Genomic DNA, 18,760 nt, shown 5'->3' on the forward strand with positions numbered 1-18,760 from the left:
CACCGTTGTCCTCAAGACGGAAAAGAAGGTAGGCCCTAGCATCTATCCAGCATCCAAACAAGGTTCAGTTGAACATGAAGATCATCTGGTGCTGTACAGTAGAGACTCGACGAGGCACGGGGACTGGACTGTCCTCAATGTGGGTCACTTGTTCCTAGTGAGGTTCCCGCATTACCTCCAGTCAATAGCTACTGTTCATAGGCTCGTGCATCACGTACCTACACACACACACACACACACACACACACACACACACACAGAGACACACACACACACACACACACACGTCCTGATATATGAAAAAGAAAAAGATCATTTGATCGACTCACAAAAGAGTATGGTCCACCACACACACAAATATTGGTCTTTGATGACCAATATTTGAACCAAGTATATATACCAGTTGAAGAGCCACAGCATGACCACGTACAGTGGTGTATGAATCACGCCACACTAACCCCATCGTACAGCTCTCAGCTGCTGGTGTTTTAAGCGGCAACCATCCACACACTTGCCCGTGCAGGCAGCTGGGTTTGGCGTGAGCATATCTGCATCTCTTGAGGGCGCTGGCCATACCTGGAGAAGCTGTTCATGTCCGGATTAAGTCGGTCTTGACTGGAGGTATTTCAAGAAGCAGTTGCGTCTCGAATTTCGCCCAGGCATGACGTACTTACTTGGAGTCACTTATATTTTTCTCATTATCTTGTTTGAAGTCACTTATATTTTTCTCATAATCTTGTTTGAAGTCACTTATATTTTTCTCATTATCTTGTTTGAAGTCCCCTATATTTTTCTCGTTATCTTATTTCAAGTCACTTATATTTTTCTTATTATCTTGTTTGAAGTCACTTATATTTTTCTCATTATCTTGTTTGAAGTCACTTATATTTTTCTCATTATCTTGTTTGAAGTCACATATTTTTCTCATTATCTTGTTTGAAGTCACTTGTATTTTTCACATTATCTTGTTTGAAGTCACATATTTTTCTCATCATCTTGTTTGAAGTCACTTATATTTTTCTCATTATCTTGTTTGAAGTCACATATTTTTCACATTATCTTGTTTGAAGTCACTTATATTTTTCTCATTATCTTGTTTGAAGTCACATATTTTTCTCATTATCTTGTTTGAAGTCACTTGTATTTTTCACATTATCTTGTTTGAAGTCACATATTTTTCACATTATCTTGTTTGAAGTCACATATTTTTCTCATTATCTTGTTTGAAGTCACTTATATTTTTCTCATTATCTTGTTTGAAGTCACATATTTTTCTCATTATCTTGTTTGAAGTCACTTATATTTTTCACATTATCTTGTTTGAAGTCACATATTTTTCTCATTATCTTGTTTGAAGTCACTTGTATTTTTCACATTATCTTGTTTGAAGTCACATATTTTTCACATTATCTTGTTTGAAGTCACATATTTTTCTCATTATCTTGTTTGAAGTCACATATTTTTCTCATTATCTTGTTTGAAGTCACATATTTTTCTTATTATCTTGTTTGAAGTCATATTTTTCTTATTATCTTGTTTGAAGTCACATATTTTTCTTATTATCTTGTTTGAAGTCATATTTTTCTTATTATCTTGTTTGAAGTCACATATTTTTCTTATTATCTTGTTTGAAGTCACATATTTTTCTTATTATCTTGTTTGAAGTCACATATTTTTCTTATTATCTTGTTTGAAGTCACTTATATTTTTCACATTATCTCACATTAAGTACATACTTTATCTCACATTAAGTACATACTTTATCTCACATTAAGTACATAATTTATCTCACATTAAGTACATACTTTATCCTTCTTAGAAAATATGGTTCACTGGCATCGATTATTGTGATTACGCTGCTATTTGTTTGCTTTTACTACTTGAGTCAGTTTTTGATACATTATTACTTTCATTTAAGTACTTTATAGAGTTGTTACTTTTACTTTAAGAACATTTTTTGAAAGTGTAAAGGTCTTAACAAATTTTGGTAATCTTTACAGTTCTGTTTGCTCGTAAACCTTATTAGTGTACGCCTCATATGTTGATGTGTGAGCCATGCAAGTGCTCGAGTCATGTACTGGTGTGTGAGCCACACAAGTGTACGAGTCATGTACTGGTGTGTGAGCCACACGAAGTTTACGAGTCATGTACTGGTGTGTGAACCTCACAAGTGTACCAGTCATATACTAGTGTGTGAGCCACACTAGTTGTACGAGTCATGTACTTGTGTGTGAGCCACACTAGTTGTACGAGTCATGTACTGGTGTGTGAGCCACACTAGTTGTACGAGTCATGTACTGGTGTGTGAGCCACACTTGTATAACAAGACACACTAGTGGCGTGCGTGTGTGTGTGTGAGCCACACTAGTGTATAAGCCACACCGCCCACGAGCCCGCCACACCAGTGTATGAGTTAGAGAGAAACAATGGTGGCCATTCAGAGCCCGTCTACACACCCCTTCCGCCAAAGTTTAAAGAGCTTGTTAATGGGTATACGAAACCGGATATTGCAAAGTTTTCACAGCTCCGGTACGACCGTCCGCTGGGTTAATGTTTGTTTTTACTGTTTTCGGAATAGCGTGGCGTGTGCAGCAGCTTTGTGGCGACGACGCTGCTGCAACTGCCTGCTGCTGCCGAGACCAGCCAGCGGTGCCCCCACTCACCCACCCGCCCCACACAATCATTCGAGAAGCCGTTCTTATACCGCTGTCATTAGTGATCCTTCGACGGTCTCGTGGTGTGGTAGGATATAATGGACCGTCTTTGTGTAATTAGTGCGTAGGGAACATTGTGTCGCGATTGTGTATATCAGTTTATCATCATAACGTCCAGGAATTAAGACTGGGCAATGCCGGGAAGAAGAGGGAATTCTCAGAGTTGGGGTATTTCCTCCCGACGTACTTCCTTCCCGGGACATTAATGGGCCGGGGAGGAAGTACGGCGCGAGGAATGCCCCAACCTGTGAACATTTTCTTGATGTATTGTTTTATTTTAATTCCTCAACATTATATATATATATATATATATATATATATATATATATATATATATATATATATATATATATATATATGTATATATGCTTATGGTAAGATTTTGTGCTGTAAATTTATGCTATTTAGATTCGTAAAATAGGTCGACTGACATTACACTACATAATTTGCAGCTAATTTACGAACGTGATGTATTTGTTCAAGCTACTCATAAAGAAATATACTTCTTTTGTTTTTATGTTCCACTTATTTTCGGATCACTGTTTTATTCCTTACAGGAAGAAAGATTTAAATATGAATTGATAGTTTTTCAGAATTTTCTTCTGTGTGCATGTTTAAGGCAAGCCACGCTCCCCTTGTCGATGGAGTTTTGCCAGTTTTATTGATAAGATACATATATATTTTTGTATCCATGATATTATAACTTTCGCAGGGTTTCAGTAAAAGATTGGAAGAGCATAGTTATATCATGATTCTGAACATGTTCTTCCATTTATTGTATGTTATTCTTTGGTCGTGTGAGTGTTGAGTGGTGAAATGCATGAGTACAGCGGCATTTTGAGTGTCTACTGTGAAGTATTGAGTGTATACTGTGGTATGATAGCACAAGGGCATTTTAAGTGTCTGCTGTGAAGTATTGAGAGTGTATATGATGTGCGTACAAGTGCATTCTGAGTGCATAACCTTGAAGTACTGTGTACTGTAATGTCAGTAAGCGCAAGGACAGTTTTGAGTGCTTACCGTAAAGGTTTGGGTGTGAACTGTTCTGTGAACGAGTACAAAGGCATTTTGAGTGCTTACTGCGAAGTATTGAGTGTTTAATGTAACCTGAATGACTAAACAAAAAAGAGCATTTTGAGTCCTTACCGTAAAGTATTGAGTGTGAACTTTGGTGTGTATGTAAGTACAAAGGCATTTTGAGTTCTGTCCGCGAATTAATGAGTGTGTACCGTGATGCGAATGAGTACAAGGGTATTTTAAGTCCTTCCCGCGAAGTATGGCATGTCCATCCTGATATTATGTGAATGTGTCCGTCGATGCTGTACGTGTGACCCGTGATATGAGTGCGTGCCATAACCCGGAAAGTGCGTGAGGATTATAATCATTGTATATTCCAATATATATATACCTGTCCGCTGCATGCGTGAGCGTGGACCATGGCATCCCAAGTGATTTATTCCCATCATGATGTATTTAAGTGTACCCTGATGATGTGGCTGTGTACCGTGATAGTATGTACCCTGTACCGTGATAGTATGTACCCTGTACCCTGATGATGTGGCTGTGTACCGTGATAGTATGTACCCTGTACCCTGATGATGTGGCTGTGTACCGTGATAGTATGTACCCTGTACCCTGATGATGTGACTGTGTACCGTGGTATTTGAGTGTACCATGATATAATAAGCATACCATGATATAATGACATTGTACCTTGTTGATATAAGTGTGTACCGTGATATTATGAACCTGTACTATGATAATGACTGTGTACCGTTAATGATATGAACATTCACCTTGATAACATAAGTGTGTACCGTCAATGATATGAACATGCACCTTGATAACATGAGTGTGTACCGTAATGATATGAACATATACCGTGATAACATGAGTGTGTACCATTAATGATATGAACATGTACCGTGATAACAGAAGTGTGTAACCAAGATATTACGAATGTGTGCTGGAGTGTGTTGTGCTGACGTTGTCGACATGAAGCCACGGCATTCCGTGATGACAGTGTGTCACATGTATGTGTGGATGAATGGTGTCATAAGGGGTGCAGCATTACCATGAGTGTCCAGGTGATGTAGGATGACATGCATGTGTAGTGCCGGTGGCTGTAAAAGCCTGAGCTGTTCCATGATGAGGTTGTATCGTCGCCTTGTTTCCGCAGGCACCTGGCGCTGGACCCCCTGCTGGGCCCGCTCCCTTGGTGGACCCCAGTCCCCCCCAGCCCCAGAGGTACGTCCACCCCCCCAACCCACGATGCCTCCCCCTCTCCCCCAGAGGCTAACATACAGGTTGTAGCACTAACCCTTACGCTCATTGTACCGTATAGTTTACATTTCTATATATACATTTTTTTTTAGAGGAGCAGACATCCTCAACGCCTGCTGTGTCCTCTTAGATAGAAGCTGCTACTACTACTACTACTACTACTACTACTACTACTACTACTACTACTACTACTACTACGGAACGCTCCTAACCCACTCATACTTGAACGCTCCTGGCCCACCTCATACTTGAACGCTCATGCCACCTCATACTTGAACGCTCCTGGCCCCCCCCCCCCCCATCATACTTGAACGCTACTGCCCCGCCCCCCTCCCTCATACTTGAACGCTCCTGGCCCCCCTCATACTTGAACGCTCATGCCACCTCATACTGCCTCTCTTTCAGAGCCCACGCTGTAGCATGTCCCAGTCAGTAACCCTCAGACCTTGGCCATCACATGATGCACTAACGATCGTGTCTTGGTACCATCTCCTGCTTCCCCTCTACGCACCTCAGAGCTCTTCCTCGGTCCTGCCCCTCAGCCTGACTCACGGTGATGCTCCCTCTGTGGAAGCTGAGAGAGAGGCCATCCTCATGGCCAGAGCACGGCCACACCACACCACCTCTCCTCCTCTGCTCACCCCGCCTCTTCACACGCTTGGCAATGAGGAATATATATTCCTTTCTTTTTTTAATCCTTTGTGCACGACGGTACGATGCTCAAGCATGGCGGTACGACCCTTGTGGGCACACGACGGCACGACCCTCGGTTGCGATGGGCCAAGACTCTCACCAGACACCGTATGACTCAGGTCAAAGGTCAGGCCATGAGGACCAAGGGTCGTACCGTCGTGCCAAAGAGGCTGAGCTGCTGAGGAATGACGTGAGTGTTGTGACCCCCCCTGCGTTGTGCTGTTGTGTTGTTGTGCTTGTTGCTTGTACTCCGCTTTAGATGTTTTTTTTTTTCTAATGACCTCTAATTGTTATGAACATCGTGTGTTTGGCCGACAGTTCGTAATTATGCAAATATTTGCTGTGGAGAAGAAGGTAACCGTGAGTTCCAGCCTCACTCCTCGTGACCAACATGATCCCGTCGTTATTGTTTAGCCAAACGCCACTCTTGCCTGCCCTTATCTACCGTAGCCTCCACTGCTGCCTGACCACACCTTGACCTCCGCTGACCACACCTTGACCTCCGCTGACCACACCGTGACCTCCACTGACCACACCACCACCACTGACCACACCATTACCTCCACTGACTACACCACCACCCCTGACCACACCTTGACCTCCACTGACCACACCACCACCCCTACCAACAACACTAATACTGACTCAACCCATCGTCATCACTGCTGACACCACCGTCTACCATTACCATTGATGTCGCCGTCAACACCTCCACTTGTGCCGAGTCCTGGCTGTCATCGCCACCTTTACTACAACCTCCATCATCACCAACACTACTACCACCTCCACCAACACCATTGTCACCTTCCACCACCACTGCTCCCTCCTTCACCATTATTAACCCAACTTTCACCCCCTTTACCACCATTATCACCTTCACTGCTAACATCACCATCGCACCTACTGTTACAACCACCGTCAAAATCACTATCACCACCACCTCCGCTTCCACTTCCACGCACATTATCACCGCTGTTGCTGCCATCACCATCATCCCCAGCACTACCTCCAGCACTGTCACCACCACTGCCACCTCCAACATCACCACTACATATCCTTTTAGCACCAACACCACCACCATTGTCATAACTATCACCATCGTCACCACTGCCACCTCTTCCTCACCCACTACCACCCCCGCCACCATCACCACTGCCAAACACCACAGCTACTACTACCACCACCCTCACCACTTATTAACAGCCGTCACTACCGCCAACATTATGATAACAGCCATCACCGTGGTTCACCATCACCCTTCCATCATCATCATCACCACCACCATGACTACAGCTGCCCCTGCCCATCACCGTTATCGCTACCTCGCCCACCACCACCCCGTCTCTACCTGACGACTCCCTCTCCCACACTCCCGACCTCACCTCACACCTTCACCACTTCGTAGTCTTAAATGAAACTAGCCTCATTTATAATGTGACGAAACTTGCGTAATACACACACACACACACACACACACACACACACACACACACACATATATATATATATATATATATATATATATATATATATATATATATATATATATATATATATATACATACGCACAAAACCACGACAGACACATGAGTTTATAGATGCTAAAAAAATAACACATGGTAAAGGAAACACGAGATCCTGAGCGCTTCCGTGTATTCACACATCTTCAGTGGACAGTTACAGAATGAGAAGGCCAAAGACAAATCAAGCTAGACCTAGACATATATAGGTCCTTTTTCCTTCTCTGTTTATGTCTAGCTTGCAAATAAGTACAAACATGAAACCTCATTTCTTGGAAGTAATAGTAGTATAGAGGCTGAGAAACATACGTACCATTTTAATTAACTCTTTCATTAAACTAGTGTATGACCAAGGAAATGCTGCTTGACCCCACTTCCTGTGACCTGACCTGAAGGGTTAATGGCATGACTGGATGGGATGGTGCACTCCAACCATACCTGCCCTGATGATTTTATCAGATCCTTGACATTGATACAAACATACCATCCCGCTCTACCCTAACTCGCCTCACCTACCTGGTCATCCAACCCCGTCAAAAGTAAACTTAACATTGGTGTGAACCACAGAAGACAAGGCTCTTGTAACAACCCTTAACTACCCAGCACCCACAAGCATTCAGCACCTACACTACCTCATTACAGTGTCACTTCATTCTCGTAGCATCACTTAATCCATTATGTCCAAATAACCCCGTAGACAATCGCTGACCCCCTCGTGGAATGAAAACCTGTACCTCTGTCTCACAAACCAGAAACCTATATTCAGACTCTCTCTCTCTCTCTCTCTCTCTCTCTCTCTCTCTCTCTCTCTCTCTCTCTCTCTCTCTCTCTCTCTCTCTCTCTCTCTCTCTCTCTCTCATACGACATTGACAAAACATGTACACGTATTAGTGTCTACACTCCATGCGCTAAACAACCGTTCCTCCAACATAATATTATATTCCACTTCAACAGGCAAATGCCCATCTGAAACTACACTCCCCTGGCATGGATGAGTTACACTTTCTCGTCTGTGTTCTGGACGCCATGCGTCTCTTTAACATTTCACACAATGATCCAACATTTCGCATTAAGCGGCTGCTCTTTTGACATCATCATTGGGTCTGAAAAGATGTTGTCATGTATTAAAGTGATTATTAGCCCTAATTTGACAGAGAACAGCTCTTTTTATTTTTTCACATCCTACTCAAAAAATCGCCCTTGATATTGGATTCTTTTGTTTAGATCTCCTCATTTTCACACATTCGCACATGCTTCCCCTCACACATCCTACCCCCCACGCATCAACACCTCCCTTCCCTCATACATCCACACCTGATCCTTATACATCCACACCTACTTCCCCTCACGCATCCACACCTCCCTCCCCTCACACATTCACACCTCTTTCCCCCTCACACATTCACACCTACGTTCCCTCACACATCCACACCACCTTCCCCTCACACATCCACACCACCTTCCCCTCACACATCCACAACTCCTTCACCTTACACATCCACACCTTTCTCTCTCTCACACATCCACAACACCATCCCTTTACACATCCACACCTCCCGACATTCACACATCTACACCACCCTCCCCTTACACATCCACACCTCCTTCCCCTTACATATCGTCATCTCTCTCCCCTCATACATGCTTACAACCTTCCCCTCGTACATCCACGTCTTCACCTCGCACATTCCCACCTTCCAATCACACATCCACATCTTCCTCCCTCTCACACATCCACACTTCTTCCCCTCACACATCCACACCTCTCTCCCCTCACACATCCACACTTCTTTCCCCCACACATCCACACCTCTTTCCCCTTACACATCCACACTCCAACATCCAGTCTTCGTCCCTTTATACATCCACACCTTTCCCTCACACATCCACACTTCTCTCTTCACACATCCACTTCTTCCTCATCTCACACATCCGCACCTTCCCCGTACATCCACGCTTCCTTTGCCTCATCCACACCTCCTTCCTTCCTTCCTCTATCACATTTCCATCTCCCTTCCCTGTCTATCCACACCTTTCATCCCTCACACTACCATGCACCCCACCGGGTGCTTCACACATCCCTCCCTCCCCTTACACATCTCCACTTCCCTCCTTCCCTTTACACATCTCCCCTCCCCTCCCATCGTACTTTCCTACTTCCCTCTCGTCAAACATCTACATCTTTCGTCTCTTAAAAGATCCACACCTTACACCCCTCATACATCCACACCTCACACCCCTCATACATCCAAACCTCCCATCCTTCATATATCCACACCTCTCACATACACGCCTACCACCCTTCATACATCCACACTTGACGCCCCTCATAGATTCACACCTGACGCCCTTCGTACAACCATATCACCCTCCCTTCATGCATCCACACCTCCCTTACCTCATACATCCACATCTCCCGCCCCTCACACATTCGCACTTCCCTCCCCTCATATATCCACGCTTCTATTCCTCGTACATCCACATTACCCTCCCCATTACATCCACATCTTCCACTTATACATCCACACATCCCTCCTCTCTAACATTCTCACCTCCCCTCCCCTCATACATACACCCCTTCCTCTTCTCATATCTACACAGCCTCCCCCCATACATCCATACCTCCCCACACTCAAGCTTCCCACCCTCCATATATACACAGCTTCATCCCCTCACATCCACACCTCCTTTCCCCTCATACATCCATACATCCACTCCTTCGTCCCCTCATACATCCACATCTTTCTCGTCTTACACACCATCACTTTCCTCCTCATTTTCATACCCTCATACAGCTACATCTCCCTCCATTCGTACATCATCATCTACTCCCTCATATAAACCACAGCTCTTTTCAAACATCCACACCTTTCCTAAATTTCCCTTTCTCACCCACCCCCATCCCCCCACCTTCCTTCATATACCACACTTACCTCTCCACACGCATCCATACTTCCCTCATATGTAGACCCATCCCTCATACATCCACACTTTCCTACTCTCAAACATCCACATCTTCCTGTCCTCACACATCCACACCTTATTCCATACAACTCTCATCCTCCTACATATACAACGTACTTCCCACACTCATCCACACCTATGTAGCCTTACATATCCACACTTCCCTCCCCTCATACATCAACACTTCCCCCCTCACACAGTCACACCTCGTGCCTCACATCCACACTTCCTTCCCCTCATACATCTCCTTTTTTCCTATATGCCTCCGAACCTACCACTCACACATCTCTTACCTCATGTCCACGCCTCTTTCCTCTCACATCCACACTTCCTTTGTCTCTTACATATGTACCTTCCTCCTCGTATAGATCACCACCTCTCCTCATATTCGCACATTCTTCCCCCCCTTCCATACATCCACACCTCCCTTCCCTCATACATCCACACCTCCCTCCCCCATACGTCCACATCTCCCGCACCTCTTACGTCCACACCATACTCGCCTCGCACATCAACTCATTCCCTCCCTCACATAAATCTTCCTGTCACACAAGCCACACTTGTTCACATCCACACTCCTTTCATCAGTCCTCCCACCTCCACCTCCCTCTCCTCAAATATCCACACTTTCCTCCCTCGGTCCTGTCGCTCATACATCCCGCCAATCCCAGTTGGAACCTGTCGCACTATCGTCCCACACATCCTCCGTCAGCGTATCCCTCCCCTCCCATCAGACTTCCAGCCTCACACAACCCCCCCGCCCATCACCCCTCATCCACCCCTCATCCACCCCTCCCATCACATTTTCCATAATTTCATTTAGTCATTTCAGTAAGATATACACTGATGTCACATTTTCATCCATGTTTGATCAGTAGTTACTGGACATGAGGCAGGCAGTGTGTTACGCATGATGGAAGCCGTTGAAATGTGTCAAGAAAACTGGTGACCCGGTTTTATCGTAAACTGTATTGACGCCATGTACCTACACGTTCCATGGCTCAGCCAAGGTTCATGTTCCTTCGATCCATGGCTCAGCCAAGGTTCATGTTCCTTCGTTCCATGGTACAGCCAAGGTTCATGTTCCTTCGTTCCATGGTACAGCCAAGGTTCATGTTCCTTCGTTCCATGGTACAGCCAAGGTTCATGTTCCTTCGTTCCATGGTACAGCCAAGGTTCATGTTCCTTCGTTCCATGGTACAGCCAAGGTTCATGTTCCTTCGTTCCATGGTACAGCCAAGGTTCATGTTCCTTCGTTCCATAGTACAGCTAAGATTCCCGTTCCTTATTAATCCCTTACCATTGTGACTCTACCCTCTCCCACTTCACACCCTTTGGGGCTCTAGTTTCCCCCATCACTCTCCCCTTGTGAGTCTAAACTTCTCCCACCTCACTTCCTTTCTGGCTCCACCCTCCTCTCACCACACTCCACTTCTGGCTCTGCCCTCCTCACCACACACCCCGTGTGGTTCTGCCCTGCCCAACACACACCCCGGAGGCTCTGCCCTCCCCACCACACACCCCGTGAGGCTCTACCCTCCTCACCACACACCCCATGAGGCTCTACCCTCCCCACCACACACCCCGTGAGGCTCTACCCTCCTCACCACACACCCCATGAGGCTCTACCCTCCTCACCACACATCCCGTGAGGCTCTGCCCTCCCCACCACACATCCCGTGAGGCTCTGCCCTCCCCATCACACTCCCCGTGAGGCTCTGCCCTCCCCATCACACTCCCCGTGAGGCTCTGCCCTCCCCACCACACACCCCGTGAGGCTCTACCCTCCTCACCACACACCCCATGAGGCTCTACCCTCCTCACCACACATCCCGTGAGGCTCTGCCCTCCCCACCACACATCCCGTGAGGTTCTGCCCTCCCCATCACACTCCCCGTGAGGCTCTGCCCTCCCCATCACACTCCCCGTGAGGCTCTACCCTCCTCACCACACATCCCGTGAGGCTCTGCCCTCCCCACCACACATCCCGTGAGGCTCTGCCCTCCCCATCACACTCCCCGTGAGGCTCTGCCCTCCCCATCACACTCCCCGTGAGGCTCTGCCCTCCTCACCACACACCCCATGTGACTCTGTCCTATCCCACATCACTTCCCTTCTGGCTGTACCCTCCCTCACCACACCCTCCTTAACATGTACCCTCCCACACCACAATGTCCTTGTGGCCGTGTGTACTCTGCCACTTGACTCTCCTTATGGCTCTACCCTCTCCTACCCCATTTCCTTTGTGGCTCTACCCTCTCCCACTGCACTTCCATTGTGGCTCTTCCATCACAGTACCCTTCTGACTACCCACTCCCTCTGTGGCTCCACTCTCTCTCCCATTAAACTCCCTTTCTGGCTCTGCCTTTTCCCATTACACTTCTCTTTTGATTACCCACTCCCACTGTGGCTCTGCCTTCACCCACACTTCCCGTCTGGCTCTGCCCTACCCCATCACATTCTTCATGTGGCTCTGCCCTCTCTCACTCTCACCATATTTCCCTTGTGGCTCTACCCTCTCCCACCACACTCCCCTGACGACTCTACCCTCTCCCACCACACTCCCCTGACGACTCTACCCTCTTCCACCACACTCCCCTGACGACTCTACCCTCTCCCACCACACTCCCCTGACAGCTCTACCCTCTCCCACCACACTCCCCTGACGGCTCTACCCTCTCCCACCACACTCCCCTGACGACTCTACTCTCTCCCACCACACTCCCCTGACGACTCTACCCTCTCCCACCACACTCCCCTGACAGCTCTACCCTCTCCCACCACACTCCCCTGACAGCTCTACCCTCTCCCACCACACTCCCCTGACGACTCTACCCTCTCCCACCACACTCCCCTGACAGCTCTACCCTCTCCCACCACACTCCCCTGACGGCTCTACCCTCTCCCACCACACTCCCCTGACGACTCTACCCTCTCCCACCACACTCCCCTGACAGCTCTACCCTCTCCCACCACACTCCCCTGACAGCTCTACCCTCTCCCACCACACTCCCCTGACAGCTCTACCCTCTCCCACCACACTCCCCTGACAGCTCTACCCTCTCCCACCACACTCCCCTGGCAATACTCGCTCCAGATAAATATTGTTGGAAGTGCTTCAACCCACCCCTCTGACCACACCTCCCATGCTCAAGGCACTCTTGACAGAGCTCTCCCTGGCAACACTCCTTCGCCTGACAACATTTCCCTTGGCAACCTGACAGCCCTGCCCCCTCCCACCCCCCCGGCGTTACATTCATACCGTGGCAGGCAGGAACACCTTCATATCACGCCGTCTGACTAGTCAATTGTGGGATTATGGAATGTGAGGCTGGACTGTGCCATTGGCCTGCAGCCCCTGCATGTGTGGGTGGGAGGGCCGGTCCGGTTGGCTGGCTCTGGCCGGGGGTTGGGAGGGCTTGCTCCATCCCCTCCCCTCCCCTCCACTCCCCCCCCCCCCAAGTCCCGCCGCCCCTCCGCCTCCCTCCCCCCTCCATCACGCCCCAAACTCGCCATCTTTGGCCCGAACGCACGCACGCACGCACTCCTTACGTCGCTCTATAGATTGTTCACGTTATTTTTATGTACGGTTTTAGTGCGGCAGCGAACTTGAAAGTAATGCATGTTGATATGCGGGGGGGGGGGGGGGGGGGGCGTACTGGCGCCTAGTTCCTATTGGTGGGTTGAGGGTGCAACGGCCAGCCAGTCCCGCCCACTTGTCAATACGCCCCGCCCACTGGCTCCAAAGCCGCTCTCGTTGCTCACAAAACAGCCGCGCTAAATATATCACAACCCTTTCTTCACTAAGTCCGACCCATTGCAGCCGACGCGTACCCTTGCCTGAGTTTTCCCCAGGACCAAGCGACCTCCGTAAAGCTGAGCAATGCGCCCCACACCTCGCCAACCACCACCCACCAACCATCCACCTACCACATCCTTCCCTCCCTCTCCTCCCACCCAGCAACTGACACCAAATCCATTGAACTGTGATTTAGCCACACCCACCTCCCCAGCAAGGGCGTAACTGGCATCCATAACACCCCGCCCACTCCACATTCTTTTTTGAATTGTAGCCAACAAAGGCCGCCCACACGCACCCACCTCAACAATCCCCCCCCCACACACACAACCCCCAGCCTTCCCCACCAGCCGTGGTTCTCCTGCATAGCATTTCCTCCACCCGCATCATAAATACGACAAAAAAAATATATACATATATTTCGAGATCCCGTCGGCTATTGCCGAGGCGCTCGGCTCCTCTCTCTCTCTCTCTCTCTCTCTCTCTCTCTCTCTCTCTCTCTCTCTCTCTCTCTCTCTCTCTCTCTCTCCTGAACCTCCACCCAAGCATCTCTTACTGGCCATCACAGACTGTGCCGGTGGGAGGTGGGCTGTGTTGTGTGTGTGTGTGTGTGTGTACACAGCGGTGTTGCTGTAGATGAAAGTGTCGTCCTGATGGTGACGTCAAACCCCCTGCTGCTCCTCCTGCTACTGCTGCTGTGACACTCCTCCTCCTCCTCCTCCTCCTCCTCCTCCTCCTCCTCCTCCTCCTCCTCCTCCTCCTCCTCCTCCTCCTTCCACCTCACTTCTAGCACTCATTCCTTCCTTTGTCTTTTGACTTGGCAGACATTCTCGCTTCCCATCACAGCCCCCTTCACCAAATGTTCTGGTGTAACGGTGGACGACGTTGAATATAGACCGCGGAAAGTTATCCTTGAGTCTAATTCGTTTAAAAGCTCAGCACTGAGGGACTGATTCATGAATACGCCAACAGAATTGAGGTGCAGATTCATTATGCTTTAAATTACACATTAGGATCGGGATCAGCTGGCTGTACCGCATGTGTGTGTGTGTGTGTGTGTGTGTGTGTGTGTGTGTGTGTGTGTGTGTTCTTTTACGCAAGACCAGTTAGTTGATTGCATGTTACAGAAGAATGTGACGTACCTTGCTTCCTTTTTTTTTTCTTTTTTTTTTTTTGTTGCGACGTCGCTTACATGCTTAAGTCTTCCGGCAGAGTTCCCTGCCGTCTCTCTCAGACCTCCGCCTATACTCTCCTGCCAACCATGTGCCTCTTCATCCATACTGACGCCGTCAATCCCTCGCCACCCCGCAGCCTTCCCATACGTGCACCGCTGCTTCAGAGATAACCAGTCATGGATTGGACTGCCTCTATATATATGTGTGTGTGTCACCTGCCTTGCTCGCCTCCCTTCTTCTGTGTGTAGTGCATGTGTGTAGTGTGTGTGCCTGCGTAGGTAGCATGGCGCTGTATTCTCACTGTACTGCGGGAGATCTGGACATAACAGTGCCCGAAGCTCTCTGCTGGTTGGTAACATCATACCTAGACTGGCATTCAAATACACGGTAGATCTGTAAGCAACGGTGTAACTGAGAGAGAGAGAGAGAGAGAGAGAGAGAGAGAGAGAAGGAGAGGTGGAGGAGAAGTAGGGGGAAATGAATGGTAGATTGTGCACTTCAGTAAATGTTCGTGAGAGGCGCCGGGTTAGTGTTTGTGGCTGTTGGCTGTTCAATGCAGCACAGAAACCAAGACAAGCCACTTCTTGGCTGCTGACCTGTCTCGTACAGTTAGTAATGGGCTGACACACTTGCACCCAGGAAGAGCAGGAACACACAGTTTACATTACCCACCTTTATATATATATATATATATATATATATATATATATATATATATATATATATATATATATATATATATACATGTGATTTAATTCATGGGTCACTTGTTTATAAAGTAATGGATAGAGATGTTTAGGGTTAAAAGTCTAGATCAATGTAAAATGAGGCAGTGAGTGGGGCGAGGTAAGGCGCGCAGAGCGGGTGTGGTGGGTGATCATGTGCCAGATCTCCAGCAGTGGCTAGCTTGTGGTCTGGTGTCCAGTGTCAGTTTCTTCCAGTGATTCAGTTTTCTCACTTCCCGATACGAGAGTCACAGGGAAAACGCTTTACTCGTCACCTGAGACAGGTTCCACACACACTATGCCATCTCACAGGTGGAGTAAAATGGCCCCGGAGAAAAAAAAAAATATAATGAGATCATAAATTTCTCACGAAGAGCTCAAGCGTGTAGAAATGCATTCGATACATCAACGCTCCATAAATTTCCTTTTGATCAGTCCATTCAGCCCATATTTGAATGGTTTCACTTGAAGTTTGTCGGTTCAGTCAGTTTACAAATTCCGATGATCCACTTTGAAAATACCGAAACGCTGAATGACCCTTCAGTAGTTTGATGAGATAATTTTATCTCTTTGCAGATCGAATGCCGTCATGACATCGGGAATGGAGAGAAAGCTGAATGCTGGAAAGGCGGGAAAGTCTGGGAAAGGGAGCGGTAGGGGGCGTCCCAGAAAAGGGGAAGGGAGTGAGAGGAAGCAGGAGGGGCAGGGGAGGGAGGGAGGGGAGAGGGAGGGAGAAGGTGAGGGAGAGAATGAGAGTAAGGAGACGAGGGAGAGCTCCACCAGGGTCACCAGACGAACGTCCTCGGCAGAAGCGGCCTTCACAACCCACACCAGTTCTCCTCACCGTAAAGCAAACTCTGACAAAAAGCACCACCCCACTTCTGCACAGACTCCTGATGTAACCCAGCGGTCTGACGCCACTAGAAACCTAGAGAAAACGAGTAATATACCACACACGAAAGACAAGGGTAGAAGAGAAAAAGCAAATAAAGTCAAGGAGAAGAAAGTGAAACCACCAGCCACCACTCCCGCAAAAGAGCACAAAGCAAACGAAGACAAAAGCAATAGCCCCTCTCGCTCGCCCGTCCGAGGACCTCCGGATAAAAGTGAGGCGGAAAAAGACACGTCGGAGTCTGAGTCTCTCGCTACCAGCGACAAGGACGCCGGCTTAACACCCTCGCCCACACGTCTTCGCCAGCAGCACAAAGAACCATCATCAAAAGAAGACAAGAAAACGTCCGACTCTTCCTCAACCAAACCTCCAGCGCTTCCAGCAACACCAGAACCTCTTGCCTTAACAAAAGCATCCTATCCGAAGGACCCCAAGACGCCAAAGGAATCCGAAAAGGACCCAAAGGATGTCCCTGATGTGACTCAGTACCCGAGGGATGCTATTTTGTCTCGGTGGATCGAGTCCAGAGCGGGTAAATTCGGTAGCAGCTCACAAACCCCCTCTAGTTCTCAACCCCGGCCTCTCATGACGCACAAGTTGAAACCCTCACCCTTCCAGAATCTCATGGCGGCACAGGAACTCCTGAAGAACCAGAAGGACTCAGAGCGAGCAGATAAGATAAAGACGGAGACTTCCAGCGACTCCAGCGATTCATCGAGTGCTCAACCAAAGACAAATAAAGCTAAGAGTGAGAGTGAAGGTGTTATAATGAGCCGCGCGCCGGTCACCACCTCAGATGACGAGGGTCCGCAAGACCTGTCCAAACCTCGAGGTGTTCCCGGCCACCAAACGAGCGACGACGGCTCGGATATATCGGACGACGCCAGCAAAACGGTCGGGTCGAACGACTGCTTTGCCGACGACGACGACGACGACGACGACGATACCAGCAACGAGATGCGGATCGTTGAGGACGAGAGCGAACTACGCGAGCTCGACCTGTCGATGCCTGGGAAACATAAGCCAGAGACCGTAAATAAAGTGGGCGAGCAGAACCTCAAGAATGAAATTAAGGATCTCAATTTTTCCGTCTTTAAGTCGCACAAGGCCAAGGATTCCAGGGGTTCAAAGGCCTCATCAAGTTTGGATGACCAGAATGCTGCCGCCTGTCTCCTCCAGCTCAAGTCTTCCTCTACTCCCCAATCTCCATACGTTGTCAAAATCCTCTCGCCCGAACCCGCCCACCAATCCAGCTCCTCCTCGCTCTCCGGCCAGCCAATGAGAGCGCCATTCGCATCCAGAGCCCCACCCCTCGAGGCTGCTCAACCAGTCATACCGTCGCTTGGCATGGGTGAGAGTCGGTTGGTCACTTTTAGTCCAAGGGGCGTGGTCAGTGGGCGTGGTATCAGGCCCTTAGTTCCCCCGGCCCCCGAGCAGGGTAGGTTCCCTCATGCCCTTCCTTTAGGCTGATCTATTGCTTGCTTCGGTGGGTTGGTGGTGGTGGTGGCGCAAGCAGGCGGCAGCATGCAAGGCGCCGCCCGGGACCTGCCAGCCACACCCTCACAGTCTGCCTCCTCACCCCCGCTCCTCATAGCCTCGCCCTCCTCTTATATTTGTCATCTGTGATTACGTATATTTTCCACATGCTTTAGAAGGAATATATATATATATATATATATATATATATATATATATATATATATATATATATATATATATATATATATATATATATATAAATTCCTTTTCTAGGGGCTCATGAAGCTTTAAGGCTGCGCTGTTTTCAGTAGCAGGAACAGGAGGGACCCCTTTGAAGCGAGAAGTTCTCTAGCGAGCCTGTACTGTGCTTCCCTAACTGACGATGATACAGCCTCGCCAGAGGAGACTTTTCATTCGCTGTGTAATGTCAAGCGGTAACACACACCCACACACATTTGCGTATCTGTACAAAGACAAATATATTCACATTCATTATATATATATATATATATATAT

At 48.0% G+C, this 18,760-nt stretch overlaps 1 protein-coding gene across 1 annotated transcript in view; it reads left to right on the plus strand.

Moving 5' to 3' along the window:
* Positions 1-16,629: 16,629 nt before the first annotated feature.
* Positions 16,630-18,760, plus strand: part of LOC139757894 (uncharacterized) — a 114,447-nt gene continuing 112,316 nt past the window's right edge. Inside the window, 1 exon segment of the mRNA XM_071678822.1 lies at positions 16,630-18,116. Within this exon segment, the coding sequence (XP_071534923.1) occupies positions 17,351-18,116 (766 nt within the window). The 5' untranslated portion in view covers positions 16,630-17,350.

The sequence above is a fragment of the Panulirus ornatus genome, chromosome 2, assembly GCF_036320965.1.
Source record: "Panulirus ornatus isolate Po-2019 chromosome 2, ASM3632096v1, whole genome shotgun sequence".
Lineage (NCBI taxonomy): Eukaryota > Metazoa > Arthropoda > Malacostraca > Decapoda > Palinuridae > Panulirus > Panulirus ornatus.